The sequence below is a fragment of the Pseudorasbora parva genome, chromosome 19 (assembly GCF_024679245.1).
Source record: "Pseudorasbora parva isolate DD20220531a chromosome 19, ASM2467924v1, whole genome shotgun sequence".
Classification (NCBI taxonomy): domain Eukaryota; kingdom Metazoa; phylum Chordata; class Actinopteri; order Cypriniformes; family Gobionidae; genus Pseudorasbora; species Pseudorasbora parva.
This window is the reverse complement of record NC_090190.1, coordinates 37,970,061-37,989,430: the sequence shown is the minus strand read 5'-3', so window position 1 is coordinate 37,989,430 and position 19,370 is coordinate 37,970,061. Positions and strand designations below refer to the sequence as shown.

At 36.9% G+C, this 19,370-nt stretch overlaps 1 protein-coding gene across 4 annotated transcripts in view; it reads right to left on the bottom strand.

The window, feature by feature from the left end:
• Window positions 1-19,370, bottom strand: part of map7d1b (MAP7 domain containing 1b) — a 52,143-nt gene that overhangs the window by 3,930 nt on the left and 28,843 nt on the right. For 2 of the 4 annotated variants that reach the window (XM_067425604.1, XM_067425605.1), the window contains 14 exons: window positions 15,275-15,438; window positions 14,753-14,861; window positions 12,584-12,688; window positions 7,933-8,052; window positions 6,899-7,041; window positions 6,206-6,336; window positions 5,562-5,800; window positions 5,094-5,376; window positions 4,054-4,213; window positions 1,079-1,183; window positions 930-980; window positions 792-840; window positions 612-690; window positions 266-498 (listed from right to left, as the gene is read on the bottom strand). In XM_067425604.1, the coding sequence (XP_067281705.1) occupies window positions 266-498; window positions 612-690; window positions 792-840; window positions 930-980; window positions 1,079-1,183; window positions 4,054-4,213; window positions 5,094-5,376; window positions 5,562-5,800; window positions 6,206-6,336; window positions 6,899-7,041; window positions 7,933-8,052; window positions 12,584-12,688; window positions 14,753-14,861; window positions 15,275-15,438 (1,971 nt within the window). The remainder of the gene's footprint in view (window positions 1-265; window positions 499-611; window positions 691-791; window positions 841-929; window positions 981-1,078; window positions 1,184-4,053; window positions 4,214-5,093; window positions 5,377-5,561; window positions 5,801-6,205; window positions 6,337-6,898; window positions 7,042-7,932; window positions 8,053-12,583; window positions 12,689-14,752; window positions 14,862-15,274; window positions 15,439-19,370) is intronic. The other 2 variants (XM_067425606.1, XM_067425607.1) reach the window with 1 other exon arrangement.

Below are 19,370 nucleotides of genomic sequence, written 5' to 3'. Positions count from 1 at the left end.
ACAACTTTCTACTTTGAGGACCTTGATAGAAACTTAGTGGAGTAAAAAGTAAAATATTTGTCTTTCAAATGTAGTGAAGTAAAAGTCATACGTTTCTAGAAAAAGTAATACTCAAGTCAAGTACAGATACTCAAAAAGTGCACTTAAGTACAGTACTCAAGTAAATGTACAGTTACTGTCCACCATGCCTAATATCAATATAGCTTACTGCAGTGTCTCATAGTAACCTCTATATCTTATCTAATCTTAAACTATCCAATCTTACCTGCCACATGTTGAGGTTTCATAGGTCCCGCTTTCATCATGAACGGTTCCCCTCCCTCGAAGGCCATGATTGGGTCAGCAGGTTGACCCTGCCCACTGTTTCCACTGCCACTGTGATTGGACAGCTTGATGATCTCCTGAAAGTCTGCTGCCTCTCCATTGGAGGACAGTCCATTTTGATGTTTGGTGGGCTGGACACCATTAATGACGGGTGCCGCGTCCCAGGACACAGAGCTGGGAAAGAAACATGGGTGGTAATTCTCATATTTTTGTTAGATATTACATCAAAATACTGTGATTTGTACACTTTTTAAATGATGCAACTAATTTTGCAACTTCTTGTTTACCTCATTTTCACGTCTCCTTGTGATTGGGTGAAATTTGTCGCACCAATATGGAGAGTTTCTGAAGGATTTTTCTGGACTACTGCAAGACGAGAATAACACCATTAAATTGTTGTATTTATACTCATTTTAAATATTTTTAAACAATAAGATCACATGCACAATGCTAAACATTAATTTTACCGTTTTCAGAGACTCTGCCATTCACTTGAGCTGGAGTCTTAACATCTTTCTGCAAAGGAACAAAAAAAGCAGGTTTATTTTTCTTTCGCTCTGTGTATGAGATGAATTTAGACTCAATGAAACACAGATGTGTCCCACCTGTCCTCCTGCGTCACTCTTGCGAGTCCTTTTCATGATTTCTTCCAGACGCTAGAAAGGTGAACATAGATGTAAGTTGAATCCACAGAAAAGTTAATTTCTCTTAGAGAGCAATGAGATTAATTTTCTCTCAATGTCTTTCGTTTTACCTTCTTTCTCTCCAGGCGCTCCTGTTCCTCCTTCTGAAAGTGTTTCTCTCTTTCTATCCTCTGTTTCTCCGCTTCCTCTCTGGCTTTGGATTCGGCCTCCTCTCGCTGGCAAAGACATAAATATAACTTCATTACCCATAAATTCATTACACTTCTCTAAATTACCCATAAGCCCTATGACACAACTCAAGGTTTGGTTGGTTAGTGCAGTTCCCATGCAGTTTGTCCCTGCTGGTAGAAAATAAACAGAAATTGAGCTGATATAAAATAAAATATAAATATTAGCTGCACAATTTAAATAAACTAACTGAAATAAGTTTAAGTACCAGAATTAATAAAACTAATATATCTATTTATATACAGTATATACACCAATTAGGCATAACATTATGAGCACTGACAGGTGAAGGGAATAACACTGATCATCTCTTCATCAAGGCACCATTTTGTGGGTGCGATATATTAGGTAGGAAGTGAAGATTTTGCCCTCAAAGTTGATGTGTTAGAAGCAGAAAAAAATGGAATTGAGCAAGTTTGACAAGGGCCAAATTGTGATGGCTAGACGACTGGGTCAGAGCATCTCCAAAACTGCAGCTCTTGTGGGCTGTTCCCGGTCTGCAGTGGTCAGTCTCTATCAAAAGTTCTCCAAGGAAGGAACAGTGGAGAACCGGCCACAGGGTCATGGGCGGCCAAGGCTCATTGATGCTCACGATCAAACAGACGAGCTACTGTAGCTCAAATTGCTAAAGAAGTTAATGTTGGTTCTGATAGAAAGGTGTCAGAATAAACAGAGCATCGCAGATTGTTGTGTATGGGCCTGCATAGCCACAGACCAGTCAGGGTGCCAATGCTGACCCCTGTCTATCTCCAAAAGCACCAACAGTGACATGTGAGCATCAGAACTCAGACCACAGACCAATGGAAGAAGTTTGCCTGATGTGATGAATCACTTTTTCTTTTACATCACGTGGATGGCCGGGTGCATGCGCTTGCGTCTCTTACCTGGGGAACACATGGCACCAGGATGCACTATAGGAAGAAGGCAAGCAATGTGATGCTTTGGGCAATGCCATCCTTGGGTCCTGCCATCCATGTGGATGTTACTTTGACACGCACCACCTAATTAAAGCATTGTTGCAGACCATCTACACCCTTTAATGGAAACGGTATTCCCTGTCGGTGTCTGTGGCCTCTTTCAGTAGGATAATGCTCCTGCCACAAAGCAAAAGTGGTTCAGGAATGGTTTGAGGAGCACAACAATGAGTTAGAGGTTTTGACTTGGCCTCAAAATTCCCCAGATCTCAGTCCAATCGAGCATCTGTGGGATGTGCTGAACAAACAATTCCGATCAATGGAGGCCCCACCTCCAAACTTACAGGACTTAAAGGATCTGCTGCTAGCATCTTGGTGCTAAAGCCTCCAGGTGGAGTTAAAGTGGAGTTAAAGCCTCCAGGGCTGTTTTGGCAGCCAAAGGTCCAGCAAAATATTAGGAAGGTGGTTAGGAAAATATAAGGAATAATATTATGCCTGATCCGTGTATATATATTAATTAATAAAAATGACAAAAGTAAACTAAATAAAATGTAAAATAAATTTAAAATAAAAACTGATAAAAACCTCCTTTAAAATAATTATAAATATTATTAATAATATTATACAAAATACTAAATAATATAGTAGTACTAAAATAACATGTCTGTCATGTTCTGTTAGCAATCGGTTGTTGATCAAGTAAAATATTGGGCTGAAATCTTTCGTTTTATTGAAAAATCGTTTTATTTTCACTCTCCTGCCACAAGAGGGAAGAAGAGACCAAATATTCTAATAACCAAAATAAAATAAAATAAAAATAAATCTTACAATTATTTTATTTCAGCTAGTTGCCAATACAGTTCAAGTACTAGTAAAGTTTAGTGAAGTACTAAAATAACTCACAACGCACAACGCATTCAAAATATTAACAGAAACTATAATAGTATATAAATAATACTATAATCTCCTAGACACAGTATCTTTCAATTACATATTAGAAAATGGATTACATACCATTTAAAGACACAAATGCATTCAAGCATATTGCAAACAATTATTTAGTTTAATCTTATTGCCTATAAATCCAGATGTGGCATCAAGTTTAATCCACTAATGCATATCTGCGTCCTTGTCACAGTTCAGATCTTGAATAAATCCTTTTTGATGCTGCTTAGACACCACAGCTGTCCTCTGTCTGTCCAGAGAGCCACAGCAGAGCCATTAGGCCTGTCCTGCATGATCAGATCAAACCGGGGGCTCTGTGAGACCTGACGGCGAGTGTGAAGGGCAGCAGATGAGAGTCGCCCGGAGGCCTGCGTATCGTCTTCTCGTGTGTATGGATCTGACCGCCTGCTAACACACTGCAGGAGACTCAAGCTGAGGCTGTCGTATGAAAGCACTCACGTTAATGCCCTTTTGTCTGCCAGTGCCTTGGTCACCTTGATGCCTTGAAGGTCTTTTGTAATAACATTATTTTACTGAAGACTGCAGATGGATTTTTGAATGAATGTAAATCAGGAACTGATTTAAGCCAATTTGTGGATTCTGATTCAACACAAGACAATGTAAATATTTATATGCTCACTAAAACACATATGCCACAAATACATTAAAATTAATATTATTCATGCCAATAAAACTGACATATATGTATTTTATACAGAAATATACTTATTTTTATAGACATACACACATACTTTATATTGCTATCAGCTATTACCATCAAATCGTCTGTCTGTCCTCCTTTCATCACTGTCATTGGCCATTAAAAAGCCCATTTTTTGTTCATTAAACTAATGATTTCCCCCATGTTCTCTACAACGCAGATGTTTTCCAGAATGTTCAGAAGGTTCATATTTTTCAACACTAATAAAATATTTAAATACTCTGTCCTGTTGACAAGTTTGTCATATGGTAGCCACTACCCATGATGCCCTGCTCACCTGTCTCTGCAGTCGCAGGTTGTCTTCCTGCTCGGCTCTTACTCTCTCCTGCGCCTCCTTCTCCTCCTGCAGACGCTGCTGCTCCGCCATGAAGCGCGCCTCCTCTTCCCTGCGCCTGCGCTCCTCCTCCTCACGTCTGGCGTGCTCCTCGCGCAGCTCTCTGAATCAGGATGAGGCGGGGTTAGCGTCTACAGAACTCTTATAGTCAACACCTCAGAAACAGGGTTATTATAGGTAACAAAAACATTACTTAAATCATTCAAAAATCATTAATTGAAATAAGTTAATGCAGCTGCCAGGCAACAGTTATCATTATAAATCATTTTAACATAATGTATTAATATAACTAAAACTAAAAATAATTATAAATTAATAAAACTATAGAGACATATTTTTTAAAAAAAGCTAATAAAAATGCCAAAAAGCACAACAAAATCACTAAAACTGTAAGTGGAAAATATTAAATATAAATGTAAATATTGAATAAACAAATTTATTTAGTTATGATCAGCTCTAAAATATTTGTGAATGCAATCTCTATAAAAATATTTTAAAAACCCATATACAATAATATGTAATTTTCCAATAAATCATGAAAAATGTACTATTACTATTATTTAAATACTATTATAATTTGTATTAATATTTTAGTAACTTTGTTATGTGCTTTTATTATTTGTATTAGTAGTTTTTAATATTACCATTTAGCTTTTTTTAGTTTATTAAATAATAATAAAAAGAAAATGTATTTCCAGTTAGTAATTTGAATGATTCAGACTTCAGTTAGTTGCCAAGACAACATTTTTAATTTTCTTTTAGTTTAGTTTTGAGACTTTTTTTTTCAGATTTATCTAGTATTTGTATTTTATTTTGTTTCAGCTTTACTTCAATTAACATTTTTTTAACTAATGATAATAATTCTGCCGTGATTGCTGTAAATGTCAATAAAGCGGTCTAATTGGGCGGTTCTTAGCAAAGTGGGCCGGACTTTGTTTAATATGCAAAACTGACACCATCCACTCAGACTATAATCCACTAACCTGCTCTTTTGCTCCTGTTCTCGCTTCTCTTGCTCCTCCTTCTCTCTCTGCTCACGTGCCTGACGTCTCTTTTCCGCCAAAACCCGGGCCGCCTCCTCTGGATCATTGGTCCCAGCTGTGGGCTTGGCCGTCGGAGGGCCGGGCTCAGGAGAGAGCGATCGAGAAGGAGAGGCGGCCACATTGGCCACCTCTGGTGTCTGAGGAGCTGCTGTGATTGGTGCAGAGGTAGTGATGGGCGTGGCCGGAGCAGATGAGACAGTGATGTCAGGAACACTAGGAGCAGCTAAACAGAAGAAGAAAAAAACAGTCCATCAAGAAGAGTAAAATCCTTACAAGCACTTGCGTTTCGTTCATACATATTAAAGCTATAAAAGTCACCCTGAGCTCATTGAAAACCATTGAGCCGTCATGCAGATTTATCTGAGAGCAAAGCCTTTCTGCTTGGGTCGTCATGATGATCACACTCACTCTTTGTGTCCTTGGGAGGGTCAGCCTGACGGGGCTCCTTGGTTTCCACGGCGACGGTGGCGACGGCGGGAGGCTGTATGCGGGCGGGAGTCTGAGCCCGTTTAGGACGGGTCTTGGTGCCAGGAGGAGTCCGGCCTGAAGATGAGGGTGGTTTAGGGGACACTGCTGGATTGGGGGAGAGGGGGCGACTCCTGGGCGTCGCAGGTGATGAAGCTCTGTTTTTAGCTTTGAGATTTGGGCTAAAAAGAGAAAAGAGAATTAAGAAAACATCCCAACATAGACCAAAATAAGTCTGATTCCGTAAGCACAATACAATTATTTTCTTACATTGTATTTAGAGTTTGATCTCAGAGAGTGAGAGTGAGAGAGAGAGAGAGAGAGAGAGAGAGAGAGAGAGAGAGAGAGAGAGAGAGAGAGAGAGAGAGAGAGAGAGAGAGAGAGAGAGAGAGAGAGAGAGAGAGAAGAGTGAGTGAGTGAGTGAGTGAGTGAGTGAGTGAGTGAGTGAGTGAGTGAGTGAGTGAGTGAGTGAGTGAGAGAGAGAGAGAGAGAGAGAGAGAGAGAGAGAGAGAGAGAGAGAGAGAGAGAGAGAGAGAGAGAGAGAGAGAGAGAGAGAGAGAGAGAGAGAGAGAGAGAGAGAGAGTCACCTGGCTTCTGTTTTTGTTCTGGTTATGGATTGGGATTGTCTCTTCTTTTCCACTTTTTCTTTCGACAGAGCGCTCTTCTCCTTTTCGTTCTCTCGTTCCTTGTCTTTCTTTTCTTTCTTCTTCTTCTCAAACTATAGGAAAACAGTGATGGGTCATTTTAAACAGGATTATTTCTTGAGAATTTTTTGCAGTTATACAAATTATTTTAAAAGATAAATTAATCATTTTTTTATCTAAAAATGTATTTATAAGGTGTAAAAGATTCTACTTCAAATAAATGCGGTTCATTGAACTTTATATTCATCAAAGAATCCTGAAAAGAATGCATCACAGTTTCAACAATAAAATTAAGCAGCTCAAATGTTTTTAACATCGATAATAATCAGAAATGTTTTTGAGCATCAAATCATCATATTAGAAGGATTTCTGAAGGATCAAAGTTCAGCTTTGATCAAAGGACTAAATTACATTATACAATACATCAAAATAGAAAACAGGAATTTTAAATTAATATAATAATATTTTCCAATTTTACAGTTTTTACTGTAGTTTTGATCAAATAAATGCAGCTTTGGTGAGAATAAGATTATTATAATTTTTTTTAAATCTCACAGAGATATAGACGGCAAACTTTTGAACTGTAATGTTTATTAGCATTTATTGAATATTTGTGTGTGAGTTGTCGTGTTTTACCGGTGTGGAGTTGCGTCTGTGCTGGCGCTGTGTGATGTCAGGAGTGCTGGCCGAAACCCTCCAGCGGTCAGCGCTGTGCTGGTGAGGATGATGATGGGAGCAGGGCGTCAGAGGAGACACGGACGCAGAGCGGGAACACTGATCTGAGATCAGAAAGAGCGATGTTTAGAGACAGTCAAAACATTACATAATGAATTAATACATTATTGTTCAAAAGTTTACAGTTGGTAAGATTTCTTAATTTGTTTTAAAAAAAACTCTTCTTCTTAGCAGGACTGCATTTATTTGATTAAAAATACAATCAAACAGTAACATTGTGAAAAATTATTATAATGTAAAATAACTGTATATAAACAAAGCCCAGTGAATTATATCCCACAATGCAATGCACTTCCAATCTAAAAAATAAACTATTAGTGAATAAATAAATGTCAATACATTGTTACACAAAATTGGACATACAAATAAAAATAAACATTTAACATTTATTTCCAAAATGATAACTGGACATCACTTGTTGAATTAAACAGGCAGGTAATGAAGAACGTCTGTTCAAAATGTATACTCAAAGTAAAAGTGCATATTGTTTTATGAAAAAAACTACAAAATGATAAACTGTGCCGTATACAGAAAGCCAGTATTTCCAAACATTCAAGAGAAAATCAGCGGATGAAATAGTTGAGTTAATTTGAGATATTAAAGAAGACAAATGGTCAATTTTATCAGATGCAAACATTTTCATTTCCATGCACATACAGCGATACTAAACTCAAACAGTGGAAAATAAATACCATTTAGAAATGAAAACTGCTTTACATTGAACTGGGGTTAATAGTATTTACAATGGAAGCAGGGAGTTTATTTCTCTATGTTTGGTTTCAACAATGCATGATTTAATTGCTTGTTTGCACTCAGCAAGGCCCGTCTATGATGTGTGTTCAACTCATTACATGGGCGTGCATGTAGTATATGGTGAGTATAACCATAACCTTAAGCTCCTGACATGATAAGTGTATGTGTGGCGGTTAACTTACGGGGGTCGCTGCTGTTCTGGAGGGTGGCGACGCTCCGGCTGCGAGCCAGAAAGGAAAGGGTGGGCGTCATCAACCTCTCCACGATGCGGCTCTCCCACGGGCTCAGACGCAAGCTGCGGGCTGACACAAGATGGAGCTGTTAGCATCGGCACATGTGGACAAGTACCTCAGGTCACTCGACAAAGGGCCAAAGCAAGCGTTCAGCCAATCGGCTGGCTGAAACATCCGGTAACAAGGAGCCTGACCAACCGGAGAGGCTGTTACTGGAAGTGGAAATCTCAGGCCCTTCGTTGAGCGAACACTGACAGTGATGTCTTGATCTGGACATGTTTGTGGACTCCTGCCAGACACAGAATCTACACTACTGTGTGTGAATATTGTGATTGCTGTACTTCATATTCACACACTTCATCGGCTCATTGTAACTTCAAGGGAGTTGAAGTTTCAACTTAATTAGTGAATTTAACCAGCAATCTAACTCATGCTGGTTAAATCAAGGACACAGTAACTAAGTTTTAAGTATATTAGACTTGTATAATGCTTTATTACTCAAAGTTTTCTCTTTCATAACTCAGGAGACAAAATGGAGCTCTAATGTATGTTTAATTTATGATATTTCTCTTAAAATGTCTAGTAAGAAAAAAAATGGCAAATGAGTCAATCATTGACATATATTTAAAGTAAAGAACGATAATATATATATATATATATATATGTAATGTATATATTAAAAAGTTGATGTTGAAAAGCCATTGAAAAGTTGATGTTCATTTAGGTTTTTTTCTAAATAAATGATTAATTTTAGTCAGTAAGGATGCCTACATTTGATCAAAAGTGACAAAAAGGATTTATAATGTTAAAAAGTATAATAAATTCTAATACTTTATATGCTTCAAAGAATCCTTGAAAATGTATACTGTAAAAATATATTAATTTTCAAAATTGATAATAATAAGAAATGTTTATTGAGAAAATCATCATAGAATTTCTGAAGGATCATGTGACAATGTAAGACTAATGAGTAATGATGCTGAAAATTCAACTTTGATCACAGAAATAAATTACATTTGAAAATATATTACAATGCAATATTACATTTTAATAATATTTCACAATATTACTGTATTTTTGATCAAATAAAGCAGCCTTGTTGAGCAGAAGAGACTTTTTTCAAAAACATTAAAAATCTTACTGACTCAGAACATAGCTCAGTCTTACAAAAATATGATTAGACAAGCTAGAGTTCATTTTGAGATTTTTTGATAGCAAGTCTTAGCAAAGTCTAAGACATCATCGAGATCTTTTCTCAAGCTCTAGAGTCGTTTTCTCAGGAGAAACACCCGATTTTGCTCTCCTTTTAAGCTCACTGTTTTCCAGGAGAAACAATTGTAATATTTAAAAGATTTAAATCATGAATTTTCTGGATGGTTTAACTGCATGTCTAGACGAACAGCACTAACAGCAGAATAATTAGAGTTTTTATGGGTTCAAAGTCGGGTTAAAACTGGTTTTGCTCTGGGAATTATGGGATGCTGCTGTGTTAATATTCTGAGCACACATTAAAATGAGGGTTGGGCTGTCACAGAGATGACTGAATGACAGTTCTCATCAGACATGAGAAAAACAAGTGATGTGACGAAGAAATGAATCTGTGGTCTCAATAACACTCATTTTCTCCCATGCTCCTTTGCTACACACACACGCACACACTTGGGCACGAACAGGCAGAAACACACTCCGAATGTCGTATTCGCAAACACGTAACATTAAAACAATACTGTGTATCCAAACAGACCCCAGTTCTCGATTTAGCAACGAGGTTGTGTGCCGTTCTGACACTTTAGCAACACGAGAAAATTTACAACACTTCGTGACGGATGGTCACTGGGCGTTGCTAGGCAACAGCTGCCTTTTTTTTCTCCCCCACTGCGGCAAACCGTGCTGTTGCCTGAACTACTGAAGGTTTGATCACGATCTAGATTATAAACTCCTGCTTCTTCTAAACAATATTCATTCTATATGTTATAAAACAATATTTAGCACCATTTCCAGGAAGCTAGTTGCAACCACAACAAAAAAAATCTCAAGTCTCTCATGACAGCAGCTAAAATGTTTAACCTAAATATTATATCTCAGCAAAAAGTGCACTTTTGAGTGGTCATCTCTAATGACAGGGAAAAAGAGCAGACCATGAGCTACACAGTTGCCATGCGGTGCACAATGCTGTTATTATGTTGATTTATACACATATGCATAGCCACAGTTTTGCTGACTTATCATTGGTACGTTCTGCTGCATGTGGATGTCAGCGTTCTAGAAAACCCATTATTTCCTCGGAGAGACTTAAAACTTAAAATGAGGCTATGTTCAGAATAACTACCATACTACTACAATCTCTGCATTTATACTGCCCATAGTATGCTATTATCCATAGAATATCAAGATGACATGCTACTTATGCTGTGTATATAATGCAGTGTGCTTGAACTGATCTTTGCAGAACGATGAGAGGTCTGTCTTTAGTTTTTGACCCACAAGAGTGGACTAGAAATGTGGAAAATAACTTGCATACACTGATAAATGTAGCAAACCACTGTGTTTAGCATTGCATAATGCTATACTGTTTCACATGATATTTAAAAAAAGAAAGAAAAAAGTGCAGTGTACAATAGGGATGGGAAATGAGAATCAGTTCTTAATCCGAATCATTATCACTTTAAAAAAATATACTGAATGATGTAAAACATTAGATTGCAATAGTACTTGATTTTTGCTTCTTCTATACTAAACATATTTATTTAGCATATATATCATTCAGAAGTTTGGGATTTTCATTTTTTTGAAAGAAATTAATAGTTTTATTCCGCAAGAATGCATTACATTGATCAAGAGTGTCAATGAAGACATTTATACGTTACACATTTTTTAAAATAAATGCTGTTCTTATAAACTTTCTACTTATCAAAGAATCCCCAAAAATATTAAGCCGTACAGCATTAATGGCTACTTTAAATTCAGCTTTGCCTTTACAGGATTTTAAAATATATTTAAATAGAAAACACACTAAGAGCAATATTTGAAAACATTGTTTTTACTGTATTTTTGATCCAAAACTGTAAATTCAGCCTTGGAGAGCAAGTGACATATGGACAAACAAACACACACACACACACGCACGCACGCACGCACGCACGCACGCACGCACGCACGCACGCACGCACGCACGCACGCACGCACACACACACACACACACACACACACACACACACACACGCACATATATAATGGCCACGAATTAAGAATTCCATAAATTTATTTGTTCCCTGGCTTTAGTAAATTGTGTCCATGTTGAACTAATTCCTTCCCTCACTTTGATTGAACTAAAACAAGGGAAAACGTTTTAGCAAATTATTAATTTTTAATGAATTAATTACTATATGATATGCAATTTTCTTAAAACGAGGGAAAGAATTAGTAAATTTGCTGGTGTATTAGTGAGTTGTGGGAAAAAATGTTAATTCGAGGCCACAATATAATTTTTTCCCCTGTATATCGTGTTAGTGGCTCCATACTATGCAGGATAGATCAGCCACCATATTGGTATCGGCCGATATATGTTCATTTTTAATGTTATCCAGCCCGATCAAAAAATTAAAGCTGATAAATAATGGATTATTTCCTTCAGCTGAGATGTGCACTGTTCGCCATGATGGCTTTGAATTGCTTGAAATATGATTGAATTCAAAAAAGTAAAGGCACTTAAGTGCAACGTGCAGAGCAAGCTTGTCATATAAACTACTCCATACATAAGATAATATCTTTTTTAAAAACATTAAAATATCGTACAGACCCCAAACCTTTGAACAGAAATGCAGTTAGGACCAATTATTGTACAAAAAATAGGCAAAATAACCATTAAGGAACCAGAAATGTTAAGTGAATTTGGAATGAGCAATATATTCTTTTACATTCCCACCCTTAGTATACGGTGAATAATGAACAGTATACAGTAAGCAGTATGCAGAATGCAGGTGCCAGATATGTTTCACATCTACTTAACTATTGCACAACATCACTTAGTATTTATATGAGTCAATCAATCCATTGAAATTATTCAAATCAAATCAGATTAGTCAATTAAAGTGGCACAAATTATATTATGTATCCTAACTTAGTTACAAGATCATTGTTTTATGATCAGTGATAAATATGCAGCCTTTCAAATCACACACTCAGGTTAAAAAAAAAAACACCACCAGCACCCCAACCCACACCAAAGACCGAAAGTGATGGCTGGAACACACAGATAAGAAATAAATGAAATAAAAAAAGAGATATTTCCACCATACTGGACCACAGATAAATAACCATCACAGACTATGATGCAACAATGTGAGCACTGACCAAAAAGTGCACGGAAGAAGAGATTACCCATGATGCAACACAAGAACGAGGGGTGGGGAAGTGAAAAAGAAAGGTGTGAGAGAATGACCATTGATCACCAGGCACAGGCACAGGCAAGCAGGCCACCAGAAATGAGCAAATCAAAAGTAGTTCATGAGAAAACACAACTGAAGAACCAAAAAACCAGACGGAGGGTTTGGAGGGAGGGATTTTTGGAGGTGAAACGCGGGAGCCGCTCCGTTCTTACTTCTGCAGGGCGAGTTCCAGAGCGTGGCCGAGGACTTGGACAGCCTGTTGTTAATCACAGGCTCCGTCTGCCGCGGCAGGTTGACCGTGGAGGCCGAGCATCTGCCTGCAGAGCGCAACACAGAGAGCAGAGCGTTCATACTGACCCCGTGAGTGACAGCGGGACGGGCCGCAAAACTCCAGCTCTTGGAGGGTCATGCAGAGTTTCAGAGGGAGAGTTGGGGGAGGCGGGTCACTCTTGCATCAGCCTGAGATCATGTAAGATGATCGTACATTTAAGATGTACATTAAGTCCCTTACAATGCTAACAACCATTTTTATATGATCACTAACTTTTAAGCACATGAACGCTGACCAAACTTAAATATAAAGTATATTTAGATAAACTAAAAGTTTGGGTCAGTAAGATTTTTTTATTGCTTGTGTCTGTTATTTATGCTCACCAAAGCAGCATAAATACAGTAAAAACTGTAAAATTATGAAATATTATAACAATTTAACATAACTGTTTTCTACTTGAATATATTTTTTTTCAAATGTAATTTATTCCTGTGATCAAAGCTGAATTATCAGCATCATTCCTTCAGTCTTCAGCGTCACATGATCCTTCAAAAATCATTCTGATATGATGATTTGTTGCTCAAAATATTTCTTATTATTATCAATGTTGAAAACAGTTGTACTGCTTAATATTTTTGTGGAAACCTTGAAACAAATTGTTAGAATTTTCTGAATAGAAAGTTCAATGAACAGCATTTATTCAAAATATATATTTTTTGTAACAATATGCATCTATTTACTGTCACTTTTGATTAGGGATGCACAATATATCGGCCACTATATCGGTATCGGCCGATATATGTTGATTTTTAATTGTATCGTTATTAGTCTGACAAGAAAATTTGACCAATATATGATAAGTAATGGATTATTTCCTTCAGCTGAGACATTTTGAATTGCTTGAAATATGTTTGGAATCACTTAAAAAAAAAACTGCAACTCTGTCACATAGGCTAGGTAAAATTATAATGAGAACATTATAATTTTGTGTTAAGGACAGGGCTTCTAATGGTGAGACGTTTGTGTTTGTCATCAGCCTATCAAAATTTTAAATTTATTGACCTATTTATCAGTTATCGGCTGTCAAAAATAAATTATTATCGGTATCAGCCAAAATGTTCACTTCGGTGCATCCCTCCTTTTGATCAATTTAATGCATTCTTGCTGAATAAAAATATATTTTTTTAAAAAATCTTACTGACCCCAAACTCTTTGACAATAGTTTATAGTAGACTCTCTAGGTAAATCAGCACTATCCTACTGATAAGACCAGGATTATCACCCATCATTGTCCACATCAGGCATCTTAACCAGCATAACCATAAAAACATGTTGGTCATCCATTACCACCAACACCAACCAGCATACTAGAAATGTATAGGTCTGATCTGGTCTTTTCAACAGGGTAGAACTGTACAAAGTGATCCAACATGGCATCACTTCCTGTAACAAACTGGTCACTAAAGACACATCAACATTTAATTTCAGGAAAAAGAAGAGACTTCTTATCATTGGTTATAATCACATAATGTCATACATACAGTAGACACATCAAAGCCCATCACTGTGATGTTAAAATCCCACACTAACATCTCTTTTAACTTCTTTGGTCTAATAATATGGAGAAAAATCACACTTTAGCAAGAGAAAGATCCATCCCAGCTACCTCAAACACCAGAAAATGATTTTAAAGAATAAAAGAAAATGTACAAAAATCATAGTAAAACATAAAAATCAACCATAGAGATGTTTGATGCCAATGATAAGCAAGTTTGTGTTGGCGAAACCATCATAAGATGATTTTCCTCCCTCACTATTTGATATCTAGATGAACTTAAAATAAAAAAAATCATAACCAGACGGTGACACCTATTAACCATCTACAGCAGTAATATCTCAGCTCACTGAAGATAAACTGACTGCTTTAACTCATTCATATGGACACAGAACAAACACTGCTGTCAAAAACAATATTGTGTCAACATAAGAAGTTTCCAAGTTGATATCAGGTTCTCTTCTCCTTCCTGAGTATTGTTTTAGATGGATATAATGATTCTAGTTTGTATTCTGAAGTTGTTTGAGGCTGTAAAGTTTGACTATCAACACTTACTCTCTCTGCGGGAGGTCTGGTTCAAGCCGCCGGCCCATGACCACCTCTGCTGACGGATCTCTGCCCACGTTTTTTTGGTTGACCTCTTTATGGCGGATTCATACCTCTCCTGCAGAGAAAAAGACATTCACAATGAGCTTTATTTGGTTACTTTTTCTTCTCAAGAAGAATCTGAATCACTTATATAACTGGTGGTTCATCAAATTGTAGCAATCAACATATAACTATTTGTTTCTCTAAAATGTAATTTATTCCTGTGATCAAAGCTGAATTTTCAGCATCATTGCTCTAGTCTTCAGCGTCACATGATCCTTCACAAATCATTCTGATATGATGATTTCTTCATATCAATACTGAAAACAGTTGTGCTGCTTCATATATGTTTTATTTACTTTTAAACAGTATTTTATACAAATCTTTACTTTGAATCATTCATTTACTTTTGAATTTGAGACCTAAAAAGCTTATCTCGCATTGCATCTTTACAATACTGTAATGCTATTGAACATGGCATCTCCACACCTTATTCTTCTCCAGTTTCTGTCTTTGTTTCTCCTCCAGCAGAGCTCTTCTTTTCTCCGTCTTCAGTCGTTGTTCCTCCAACTTCCTCCTGCGCTCTTCCAACTGGCTCTCACGCAAACGCCGTGCCTTCTCCTCCTTCTCCAACCACTGAGCTTTCTTCGCCGCTGAGAAAGAGAAGAAAGAGAGTTTTTGGGTGATGCTGCCTGCTGCTTATTATGTCAATTTCTGTCATTGTTAACATGTCATTTAAGAATCCTTTTGCCTCATATGTTACTCCTGAAATTCCTCATGAGAAATTAAAATAGACGCAAACAAGATATTCATTCTTTCGATTGCAGATTTTTCCACTTAACACAGTCTAAGACATTGAGATGTCTCCTAAAAGGAGACACACGTGAGTTTATACTGAGGTCTCAGCAAACGTTCCCAGAACTTTGGCCAACATTCTGGCAATGTTCTCTCAAAATTATAAACAAGAAAATGTTATTCACACATTGCTCATGGAACTTTTTTCCTGAAATATTTGAGTTGGATGTTCATTTAATGTTGTTAAATGTTGCTACTTGTTTCAAATGTAACATTCCCATAATGTTTGTGAAATAATAAAATGTTCCCTTAGTGTTTGTATAAACAAGAAAAAACATTTTTAACTTACAATTTTTCTCAGTCGCTTTGGTACATTTCTCAGATCAGAATTGAAATTCTCAGACTATTGAAATGTTCAATCTTCACATCATTTTGTCACTTGTGCACAATGAAAAAATTGCAAATGCATTGGTGCATCCATGCAAATGATTATGTGCAATTCCCTGCTGTTTCCTACATTATCAGTTGCTTATGTCATGTTGATCAAAATGTATTATAATGGGTCTCTTTTTAATAGTCTCACCCAGCACAACATTTAGGCATTAGTTCATAGCCTTAGTTAATCCTGTACACATTAAAATAACACATGCTAAATGGTTGAACAAGTTGTCTTAATATGCCAAGCATATTTCTATACATTTCCAATAGACTTTTTATTTTAAAGATATTCGTTGTGATGTGAATGATAAGTTGTGGCCCAACCGACAGGAACGTCAGGAGGTGTAGGAAGACTGCACTTCCTACAGCACTGCACTTATGGGAGATTGTCCTATGGTCACATTTTTACTTCTAACAGTAAAAGCGGAAATGTGAATCTTGTACAGTCTCTGCAATCAAACTCCCACATCCACTAAGGCGTAACTTACAATTTACAGTAATTGTCATCAAAGCTTTAGCCACAGTTTCCATCAGAACATCCCTCCAGAGTACACCGCTATATTGACAACATGACTAAGCAATTTGACTGTCTTATCCGTACACAATGACACAAGGACTTGTCATTCTGATGGCACTGACATGTTCATTGACACAGATATTTACTTTTGAGAGATGAACTAAGGATTTTGAGCAATAGACTGGCTTCTGCAGGTAATCCATGGTGTTTTGCTTTGAGAAATGCACTTACTGTTTGGAAAATGTCGAGGATGATTTGAGAAATGTACCAAAGCAACTGAGAAAAACTAATGTAATGGGAAAATAAGCAAACATTATTTGAACATACTTTTGTTAGCTTCAGATATGTCTTAATTTATCAAATATCTCATTAGTGTATGGAGAAATAAATTTCTTATCTAAAGTTGTTTGGAAATCAGAACTGATTGTTTCACAGTAAATTAACATTACTAATCACTAACAATTGTAGAATCATTCCCATAACTGTTGGTTTACTCTCCACTGAAAACGTTTTACATTTATAAATCAGTGCTTGAGGAAAAACTATTCTTCTAGTCTTATTCTCTGTGTGTTCAGCAGTTTGACTTCAAAAACAATTAAAAACCAATCAGAGCTCTTTATTTAAAACCTCAAGCACGCTGAGCGACAGCTGGATGCATTCTGCTCACAGGCCCAATTTAAGGAACACACGAGACATCACACTGTGGAATTTCCTGTTTTTCAGTCCCTCAACCATAACTAAGTCTACACACACACACACAGCAGTCCAGATGGGATTTGAGCAGAGGAATACAAACACAGGGGAACTGCTTCCATTCACAACATTGCTTTAAATCCATGTGGGGCGACCCTGTATTTACTTTACCCTGTTTCATTTCTAAAGCACATCCGCTTTATACCACAGGAAATGCAGTGAGTCGGTAACGGGACGAGCTGTGACTCATACAAAAGCTATTGTGTGAATGAGAAGCACTGAAGAACACAATTTGACTGAATACAAGCATGGCTCTCAATATCTCAATATTGAGAAAATGTGTCTGTATTTTGTTGATTAAAATCTTTTTAGATGAGTAAAGAAAAGGGAGAAGAAGTACCATGGTAAGTTGACAAAAAACTGTTTGGGCAGAGTACTATGGTAATACCATGGTATGCTTTGAAATAATAGCATTAAGTCATATAGGCAATATATATTTGATAGATAGATAGATAGATAGATAGACAGACAGACAGACAGACAGACAGACAGACAGACAGACAGACAGACAGACAGACAGACAGACAGACAGACAGATAGATAGATAGATAGATAGATAGATAGATAGATAGATAGATAGATAGATAGATAGATAGATAGATAGATAGATAGATAGATAGATAGATATACAGACACATAGACAGACAGACAGACAGACAGACAGACAGACACATAGATAGACAGACAGACACATAGACAGACAGACAGACAGACAGACAGACAGACAGACAGACAGACAGACAGACAGACAGACAGACAGACAGACAGACACATAGATAGACAGACAGACAGACACACAGACAGACACATAGACAGACAGACAGACAGACACATAGATAGGCAGACAGACAGACAGACAGACAGACACATAGATAGGCAGACAGACAGACAGACAGACAGACAGACAGACAGACAGACAGACAGACAGACAGATAGATAGATAGATAGATAGATAGATAGATAGATAGATAGATAGATAGATAGATAGATAGATAGATAGATAGATAGATAGATAGATAGATAGATAGATAGATAGATAGATAGATAGATAGATAGATAGATAGATAGATAGATAGATAGATAGATAGATAGATTAAACTCTTATGCAGACTATTTGAAACTGTGTGGGTGATATAAGTAATTCTGACTTACGCTAAATCCAATAACATAAAACCCTTCAGTCCTCTATAAATATATAACAATTCTGTTTTATATCCTTCAACATAAGAAGATCTCAGCCTTCATGTTGAACCATGGGTCTCAACTCCAGTAAACCGCTAGCGAGCGAAACACACTCACTAATCCTATTAGTTTCATACAATATGCAATATGACAGTGAGACTGCACTGAAAAATAGATTTTATTCTCAGCGCAATTCAATATAGCAGCAATCCGGCATTACAACGCTTGCTTCGTTCTAACAGCTAAGCCAGGTTTATGTCTTTGTATACACAGCATTTGTCAAGCTAAGATATTTAGTCCCAAAACTACAATAAACCATTTATGTAAAGCCTACAGCTGTGGTGCATGACTGGACTTGTGGACCTGATAAACAGCTGGCAAGACTTTGAGGTTTATCTGCATCTTTCCGGCTGAAAGTGAGCTGATAGCCAAGCAGGCTAATCATGCTAATGGCAAACGTAATTACAGCTAATCTGAGAGGGAGGCATGGCTAAACGAACTGTAATGATGGCACATTTTTCACCCTGTGCCTGTAGGGATGTATCAGATAGTTAAAAGTGGAGAATATGAGACACATGCATTGATTTATGAAAGCTGCTGCACATGGGAATGATGAAATATGCATGTATTTCATAATCATTTGTAGCATGGGAAGGCCTATGTTACGCTACTACAAAAGATGATGAGTAGTTTCTTGTAACAGTGATAAACTCTGTTAAATTTGACATAATCGTAGGAAATAGTTAAAACACACACACAAAATAAATATACAGTACAGGCCAAAAATTTGGACACATTACAATTTGTAATGTTTTTGAAAGAAGTTTCTTCTGCTCATCAAGCCTGCATTTATTTGATCAAAAATACAGATTTTTTAAAAAATATTGTGATATATTATTA